General features: G+C 31.5%; 1 protein-coding gene across 1 annotated transcript in view; it reads left to right on the top strand.

Moving 5' to 3' along the window:
- Nucleotides 1-235: 235 nt before the first annotated feature.
- Nucleotides 236-10,314, top strand: part of LOC131841552 (glycerol kinase) — a 36,623-nt gene continuing 26,544 nt past the window's right edge. The window contains exon 1 of the mRNA XM_059189870.1: nucleotides 236-260. Coding sequence (XP_059045853.1) covers nucleotides 245-260 — 16 coding nt within the window. The 5' untranslated portion in view covers nucleotides 236-244. The remainder of the gene's footprint in view (nucleotides 261-10,314) is intronic.

Here is a 10,314-nt window from a genome sequence, read left to right as displayed (position 1 = left end):
CGTACAAATTTTCGTTGCAAGGACTGTAGGCGGGGTAATAACATACCATTTCCACGTCAACACAGTTTCAACATTGATAACGTGAGCTGAGAACCGGCCAGTGCCGCGCCTCCGCCAGTACAACTGTTTGTTTACGCGCGAAAACGCGTGTTCCGTGATTTGAAATTGAAATTTGGCGGGCATTCGTTTTTTTTATGAGGCCAGTGTTTCGAATACTTAGGAAAAGTTTTACTTAGGAAAATCTATGATGGATAGTGAAGGTAATTTTTGTTTTTTAATTTTTATTTTTTGTGTAATTTCTAAGGTATACTTAAGTTCTTTATTTCAAAAATTATATTTAATTAATCATTACAAATTGTTTTTGTAAAACTACAGTATTAAATTATTATTTATAAAATTTTGTCTTTACTACAGTATTAAATTATTATTTATAAAATTTTGTCTTTACTACAGTATTAAACTATTATTTATTAAAAACTTGTCGATATGTGTATAAAATAAATATGTTAAATTAGTGATTATTAAATTAAAATTCATTTTATAATGTTCGTATTTTTTCTCCAGATTATGAAATATAACAAAATAAAGTATAGTTATAAATTTCAATATTTACGATGTTACTATACTTTGTGAATATTGTAATTTATAAGACACATTTAAAAGGAGTTAGACTTAATAAATAAATAAATTAAATAATGATTAGAAATTATAATACATACATTTTTTTATTTAATAAAATTTTATATAATTATTCTATTCTTTAGTAGATGTAGATATTAATAAAGAAGTTGTTAAAATCTCGTGAAAATATCTACATAAATTAAAATACTAATCAGTTTCACTTGTTGATGATTAGGAGATTTCCTGGTGGCTTGCAAAGAATCGTTCACTTTCTATTTATTTTTTAATTTATTTTATATATATGGTTATATCCAATTGACCCAAAATTGCTTACCTTATATTAAGGACCATTACTAAAAAGCGACCGAATTTTATATAAGTTAGAAAGTAATTTAAATAATTATGTATTATTTTACCTATTAGCAATTTTCAAAAATCACGTAATTCTAGTGACGTAAATTATTAATCATTAAGTTTATCTATATAACTTTTTAAAAATATTTATTCAGTATTTAATTACATATATTACATACCATCATTGATCACATTTTTTTATAACAATGTTATGTTTTATAATATACTAGCTACCCGCCCTGGTTTCGCGCGGGTGTACATGTATTATACACAAACCTTCCGTTTGAATCACTCTATCTATTGCTAAAAACTGCATTAAAATCCGTTGCGTAGTTTAAAAGATCTTTGCGAACAGACAACGGAAGCGACTTCATTTTGTACAATCTAAGATTTATGTGAAAAATTCACAGGTTACTTTTTTTTAAATAAACAATTGGTGTTTATTAAAAAAAATGTGACCATTACTTTTCTCCAAGATGTCATAGTATAAGGAAATAACAAAGCAGTGTACGAGGAAAATTTTATACTAATTTCTTAATCATCGTGGTCGTTAATTTTTTTTATGTAACTCCAATGACAAACAAGGTGACTGCTCACCACATAGTAAATGGAAAGTACAGGTTATAGAGCCATAACGGACGATCGACGACCTCGGTGGTCTAGCGGTTTAGCACACCGTCTTACTTACAACTTACTATGGTCACAGGTTCGATTCCTACCCCGGTATAAACATTTGCATTAATAAGCTTGATTATTTGTATTAATTATACAAATAAATTATACAAAAAATGTAATAATAATAAGTAATAACAAATAAATAAAATTGATCTGTCTGTTTATAATTTCTAAGTAGGTAACAGCTTTATACTAAATGCATGTGAACGTATGTACATACGTTACTTACAGAAAAAAAAACCGTCTGTTTATTCTTGCTAATCTCTGAAACGGCTCGACCGAATTGCCTTCTGAATATTTATATTTTTTGAAACTACCAGTGATTCGGAACGAAAACTCATCACAAGGAGAATGCGAAAGAAATTGCGTGTTGTTCTTTTAATAAATGTTGTTAATAAAACTTATATACTAGCTGTTTACCATGAGTTTATCTGTGCGACTCCTTTTTAGCAAATGCTTATATTATAGTTTGTTATAAAAATCCTATGTACAAATGCATCTTGACAGTTATAGCTGTACGTGGATAGTCAGGACATACGATTTTACGCATATAGCTAGTACTAGCTGCACCCGCGACTTCGTAATTTTTCTAAAATAAAAGTAGCCTAAGTTACTCCTTATTACATCAGCTACCTGCCAATAAAGTCCCGTCAAAATCGGTCCAGCCATTTCAGAGATTAGCCGGAAAAAAAATTGTTATTTTTGTGTATGTACCGTATGTATATTAATATGCATGTAGTAAAAAACGGTTATTTCAATGTTACAAACAGACACTTAGATTTTATTTATATGTATAGATTATATTGAATCAGGTGTTGTTTTGTTTACTAATAGTCGGAGTTTGATCTCTAATAAGGTCAGTCTTTGATACTAGTCTAGTTGTAGTTCTCGCCACTCTATGGTTGTAGTCTCATAACCACTTTGTATTATAGTCTCATCACTTGTTCAAATATGAAGAAGTTTAAAAGTAGACTAGGCTGTACGGTCTAAGGATCTTTGCCTGTTCCATCACTGAAAAGGAGATGGACGAATATGGGAAAAAAAAGTCTCTGGTTGGACACTGTTTTTTTTTTTCTTTAAAAGGAGGCAAAGGATTTTGCTTATTTGATAAGTGAAGGATTTGTTTAAGCTTGTTGGGTCAAAGAAACATCTTAATCTATCTTCTATATATAATATATATAAAAATGAATTACTGTTCGTTAGTCTCGCTAAAACTCTAGAACAGCTGGACGGATTTCGCTATCTTTAGACTTGAAATATTCGTGGAAGTTCAAAGGTTTAAACGGTGATAAAATAAATATGAAGAAATTCCTTATAAAATAGTAATTAGTAATTTTTCTATATAAACTTCTGATACCTGTCAAACAGGGTGCGTTCAGAAATTTATTGCGTATCTAAACTTCAATAACATTTGACATATTGCATTTTGAGGCGGAAGGGAGTTCACGGTGTCAGCTAGATGTAGTTCTCGTCATTCTATGGTTGTAGTCTCACAACCACTTTCTAGTATGGTTGCTTGTTGGACACTGTTTTTTTTCTTTAAAAGGAGGCAAAGGAGCCTGCTTATTTGGTACGTGAAAGATTTTGTTTAAGCTTGTTGGGTCAAAGAACTTCTTAATAATATTATAAACGGGAAAATTTGTGAGTATGAATGTTTGTTACTCTTTCACGCAAAAACTACTGAACGGTTTTTGAAACTTTACAGTATATAAGCAATACTTTTTATTGAAATTTAACGCAGGTGAAACCTCGGGCACAGCTAGTCTTTTATAAATCTTTTTTTAACTGATATAAAACTCAAAATGTGTTTATATTTAACTTTATACTGAATAGATAAGCCACTCTTTTTTACTACTTATATAGACATTGATACATCCTAAGAAACGCATTTTGATATGGTTTTCAGTAAAATTTCTAGGAAATTATCGTGAAAGGTTTCTTTGTATTGTATATTACATACGAAAATTGACCGTACAAAGTTATCAGGGTGGGTATAATTTTATACCTATTTGACGGCATTGATGGTCTAGCGGTTTAGCACACTGCCTTACTTCCAATGGCCGCGAGTTCGATCCCTGGCACGGTACAAACATTTATGATTGTTATGATTGTTTCTATCGGTCTGGGTGTTTTCTATGTATAATATGTTGTTTATATTTTTGCAACATTTGGTTTTGTATCGATATATATATATATATGTATGTATATTAGTCTGTAGGTCACCCTCCCACATGTTTGCATTATAGTTGCAGTTGTCGTTCTATGTCTACGAATGACGTATGTAAATCATGTTTGTCTGTCTGACATGTATGACATATATAAAGATTGCGTTTTAGTCATATGACTACGGTACCATGAAAGTGATATATCATATAAGACTAGATGTGGCATCCGCACACTCGAGTAAAATTTATATTCAATGTGTTATTCTGATGTATAAGGTATATTATTGTAAAGTTTCATCAAAATTCATTCAGTAGTTTTTGATTGGAACAGTAATAAACATATATAATATATATCCATCCATACTTACAAAAGCTATGTACCATGTCAGGTTGACCACGCGGTTTGCCCTGAAAAACGTGACAAATTTACCAGAAATTGTCACAATGCGCTAATTGATCTGACCTCATCTTCATCTTTCCATCGTAAACCATTAGTGCAGGCGGGTGCACCATTCCATTGTCATCCATATTAAATGTAAGGTACTATTCATCAAGTTTAGTCAACTATTAAAGTTCAATCCTTCAAGTGAAGTCGCTGGCAGACATTTGTTTGCTTATAACAATGTTATTTTATTGTTAATACTTAGGACAGTACAATTCTTGGAAAATTTAATGCGTCTAATAGTCATATAGAGATTAAAGTATAATTAGGTTATTATTATTTATATGTACTTAATAGATAAACTCAGTTATCGTGTTTACTGTTTTAGAGACATCGTATAACTAACAGTTTATTATAAAAAAAAAATAACCTTAACCATGACAGAAATACCAACAGCGGATTAAACCTGATTACAAAAAGAAGATCGTAATAATATATTTTATAAAAAAAAAAGTTTTTCAAACCATTTATTTTTCTAGTTGTGTTGTTACTTTATAATTCTAATCGATTTTTCACCCGACTTCAGATAAAGAGGATTTCTCGACTATATTTTGCTTTGCGCATGTTGTCTCATAACTTTTTTGTACGTCTACTGATTTTCATAATTCTTTTTTTTTTCAAGTTGGTGCTTTTTTGAGTAAGATCTGAGTAGTATGTTATAATAATTTATCTTAATTACGTTTGAAATCGGTTTTTCATGTCCTGTTCATTGTATTGTGCCTGTTAGTACATAATACAATGAACTACCCTATTCTTTGTAAAATGAAGGATTAAGATCGTTTTACAATTATTGAAGATAAGGTGTGACTAATATACACAAATAACATATACACGAAAACAAATAAATACAAAAAATATAGTTCAATCGTAATATGTAGGTGATAAGATACTTATTTATATATTTGATAGATTTTTAAGAAAAAAAGCAAAAGTAAAAACGGAACCACTATGATGCGAAGTTACTCGCCCATCCATCGTTCATATTCGTTCATCTAATGTTTTTTTTATTATCTTTTGTGTTATTACTTTTACTTTTTTTAAATATACTATTTTGTTTGTAATTAATTTATACAAATTAAGATAAATACGGCATAAGTAGAATGTCTAATGGTTTTTTTCTTTCTTTCTTTTTTTCTCTGTTCTTAGCTAGTATATCATATCATATTGTTTTTAGCGTTTTTTTAGTGTATTAGGCAAGTATTTATATGCATTTTTTACCATAGTTATATAACTGTTACCTCAGATATCTATAATCTATATATATATATCCATCCATCCATTAAATTTGAATCCATCCAGTCTTATGAGTATGATTTAGTACCAATATAAATATATTATTATTAATTGTAATATGTTTATAATCTTTTGGTTTATATATTTATCACATATACAATATTAGTAGAATCTGTAACTTTACGTGAGCAGTAGAAGTATCTACACTTCTTTAATTGTTTAATTGCAACTGATTTGTGTGTATTAAGAGTGATTTTCCTTAAAGAAACCTAGCAAGTTGTCAGTTATTATCGTCTAGTCTTGATATTATGGATTATGTGGGATTTAATAACACGTCAACGAGTTGATGCGAGATTGTATCGCGGTCGGCCATTTTGTTTGTCTATGTTGTTTGTTGGTTGATGCTAAATGAACGTGTCAGCGTAAATAATTTGCGACAAGGACTTTACCGAGTTACATTGTAATAATGTAAACAAAGTACTGAGATAGACTTTGTACAAAGTGGGCTGCGTCTTATCTATTCATTAAACAGCTTTGTATTCCGGTTTAAAGGTTGAGCATATGAAAGTATAGTATACTAGCTGCGCCCGCGGTTTCATCCGTGTTAAATTTCAATAAAATATATATGTTATTCTGATACATACGCGATATTACTGCGAAGTTTTATCAAAATCCGTTTAATAGTTTTTGCGTGAATGAGCAACATACATCCATCGATACTCACAAACTTTCGCATTTATAATATTAGTAAGATGTGTATGTATATCGGGGTCAGTCTCGAGGGAAACCAGTGTTGTACTAAACTGGTCTCTATATTAGCAATCAGTCAGATGAGATTATGGATTTATTAATTTTTAATTAACCCAAGTCATGATTATGTAGCAAATACATAAACACTAATATAGGTATAGCATTGAAATTACAAGGGTTTAGGAAGGAAAAGGGAATTGTTAGTAATGGGGTAGTGACACCATTGTTAGCAATGTAATGTTAGATTCCCACGTGGGCCACGTGGGAATCTAACATTTGGAACCTTAAATTCCTGACTTAAAATACCTTAAAAAACCTCTGGATATACACTGTTTTACCTCAGGATACCTTAAATTTACCTAATCATACTCCACCCGCCTGCAATAATAGTATTCGCTCGTGGGCCAGGGATTGTTAGGGTAAGCGGGTTATCTCACTCGGCTATTCTAAGAGAGAACGTTGCCCGTATCTTGGGTACACAGTCTCCATGTGACGCGTTGGATTACAAGGATTGTTGTTGTTGTTTTATGTGTGAATTATATGAATTCTTTGTTCTTTTTATGGCAGTAAATGTCAAAATTATATATTAGTCAATTTTTATATTTACTCCCTTATAAGTGGCGTTCTTTCTTTAAAGCTTGAAGGGTGAGATATGGTATTGAAATTACAGGGTACGGATAACGTCTTAGTCCTCACACATGGCAACACATGAAGGGTAATAAGAGGTAAGGCTATAGGTAAAATTAAGAAAAATTACGGCATCATAACACTTTTATTGAATTCCCGATATTTCAACTGCCATGATTGCGGGTAACTGAAAAGAAGCTGGTAGAGTATAAAAAATTATGGGCTGGTATAAAACGTGGTAAGATCTCTGTTTTTCTTAATTCATTACTTAAGTAGTAGCATTGTTTTGTTAGGCATGCGAATTTGTCCGTTTGACCCGGTCACTTTATTTGACCGACCGGGTCAATAACCAAGACACCTCTGATGCCTGCCTTCTTGAAATTGAAGGTCAGCGCGCGGTCGAGGTATATATTTGTAAATAGAACCTTCATGTAATCCTCTCAACTAAAGTAGCTAACAAAACTGGATGGTAGGGATAGCAATAAAAAAATTCACGAGCATAAGTGGTAAAAAACGTATACTTATATTATAGACTAGCTGACCTGCGCAACTTCGTCTGCGTTTCATTTCCCCGTCTTTTACAATGTTTTCATTGCAGCTCAGCTCCTTGCTCCTTGGTCGTAACGTAATGTTATTAACTATATATATTAACGTAGATACGAAGGTGGATTGTATTATAATTGAGGACGTACTTAGAATATCTTTTATCTCAAGGACACCAGACGCAGTCACGAGTAGCAACTAGTGTTCTATATGAATAAATTATTTTCACAATATTACCACTTGATTACACCGCCTATGGGAAATACCACAGTAATCGAAGCGAGTTTGCAGCAGACGTAGTCGTCTTTCTAGGTACCCTTTCATTTTCCTGTTATGCATGAGCAAGCTTGTTTTATGTTTGAATGGTGAACATATATATATACTGTGTGGGACTGTGTATAGGGCGCTGGGGTCGGTGCAGCCAACGATGGTGGTAATTAAAGATGCAATATGTAAAAGTAATAGTATATTATAAAAATATATGTCCTAACAAACTATATGAAAGCAAGAGCAATACAAGGAATAATATAAGGAATAACAAAACCATAACAACCGATCTAAAACATAAATATTTAAAAATAAGGAAGTCGTACTAGCCAGCGGCCCGAATGTAAGGAGTCCCTGTACTACTACTAATATTACAAAGAGAAGAACAATTTTTTTGCATGTTAGTTTGTTTATCTATACTAGGCCGTACTAATACTGCAAATACGAATAATGTCTGTCTGTTTAATATATTTTATAGAATCAACAGCCGAACAGAATTTAATGATATTTGATATTTAAATTATATTTCAAACATCAATAGACTCAGAATTTATATAGAGAATTAATGCGCGCGAATTATTTGCGTATTGATATCCGCATTTGCGACTTTTTATTTTCCGTCAATAATTAAAATATTGTTTAGGTAATTTTAGATTTTTCCCTCTATAGGAATATTAGCGCTCTAACTTAAGCCTCAAATAAATATTATTTTAAGAAGGTATTCCAAAATAGAAATTTTTTATGTGTTAGACAGTTCGCAAATAATTTGATTATTACCTTTTTGAAGGATTTAATTCTATAAACCACATAGTCACACAGTAGGTCACGGTAGTAATTTTCGTTTATTAAAATACACCGTATAATGTACACATTGTTATTGTTATTATTCAATATTTAATTATATCAACCGACTCTTAATTTTCCAAAGGTAAATAACCTAAATAAATGTTATTACGTATGTATTGAATTAATCTGATACTGCTGCGTTAATTGACCACTGACCTAAACATACAATATTGCATTACAATCTCGTGCTATGCAATTAAAAACTTTAATAGCTGTGTTTGTGTAAAACATTAAAAAATTCATTCACCTAAAGGACAATCACAGGACAAAAAGCAATGATAAAATTATATGAAACTTTTAGGGTCAATAGGTTATAAATCCATTTTAGTTTTATGTTTTCCTCATATAGATAAGATGTAATAGTTATGTATTTTAAACCGAGACAATAAGAAATGTAGAAGGAACTCTTCGTACAATAAGAGGTTAGCCCCAAAAGTAATAAAAACATATAAGCTCAACACATCATATTTACGGTATAACCATGTTTTCGACAAATTTGTCAAAATTTTGTGACAATTATACATTTTTTTCAAATTGACACATGGTTCAGGGATCAGATATGAATCTGATCACGCTTATCATATTTAACCCCTACCATTGTCCTCATGTAGGTCTTTCCCATAGTATATCCCATAACTGCTACTTGGATTATATGTAATTTGGAATGGCAACTAGATAGGTCACCTAATAGTAACCATAGACCACATACATGAACAGCATTACCAACACTACGTCATCATGTGATTCCCGTGGTACGTTTTTATTCCGAAGCAATAGGATACTTCCCCATGCTGTAATTAAATTACTTTATCTCACCAATTAATCGAAGCACATTTTAAAAACCAAGGTGCACGGCGACAAAATTAGATGAGACAAATGTAATCAGTAGTAATTACGCAGGTCACTTTGTGGAAAGTCTACCTCGATCAACACATAATTTGTAGTGTGGCTAAATGTACATGATCATTACGATATCTGCATTTGGCGAAATTGTACCTACAGTAGCCCATTTGGCTCCGAATCCACTGTGTCCCACTTTCATAATTATATATGAGCACTACACTGTAACAAACAAATATATATATACAGTAAGTAAGCAAAGATGGAAGGACTGTGTGTAAGATGATGTGCATAAAAAGTGAGCTCAGATATGACGACTGATAGGGACTGGTCAAAGAAATGACACACTGCGCCGACCCTAAATAATGGAATGAAAGCAAGGCAATGATGATTATGTATAGTAATCAACTGCTACGTATCCTAATGTAGTAAGAATGTAATGTAATAATCCTAGAAAACTTACTGATGGAAAGAATTGACATAAAATACTAACAATGTCACTAATAGATACGTGAAAAATATGTGATATTGACATTCGACTATTAGCTACACTTCAAGTTTAAGTAAAAAATGACAAACGTTTATCGGTGGTAAATCACGCGAATATTTTTCTGGTTGTAAATACCATGTATGCATTCATTAGCAACAACACCCATAGAATGTTACTTTAAGTAATTACAATTATCATTGCCTTGCATTCGACCTATTATTTGGGGTCGACGCAGCATATCTGAGCTTACTCTTCTTTTATGCTATTTCACAGACCATCCATCTTTTCTTCAATCGTTCTCTTCCTTACATCCATCTGCGTTCATATTTAATACCTTCCTAACATAGCTTAGTCTATGTTAGGATGGTATTAAATTTCTAGCTTACTCTCCTTTTATGTATATCGTATCACAGTCCATCCATCTTTTCTACGATTATCTTCTCTCTTTCCTCTATCTTCAT

The sequence above is a fragment of the Achroia grisella genome, unplaced genomic scaffold (assembly GCF_030625045.1).
Source record: "Achroia grisella isolate CSIRO2021 unplaced genomic scaffold, CSIRO_AGI_Agris_v1 utg1847, whole genome shotgun sequence".
NCBI lineage: Eukaryota > Metazoa > Arthropoda > Insecta > Lepidoptera > Pyralidae > Achroia > Achroia grisella.
This window is presented reverse-complemented; position numbering and strand designations above follow the sequence as displayed.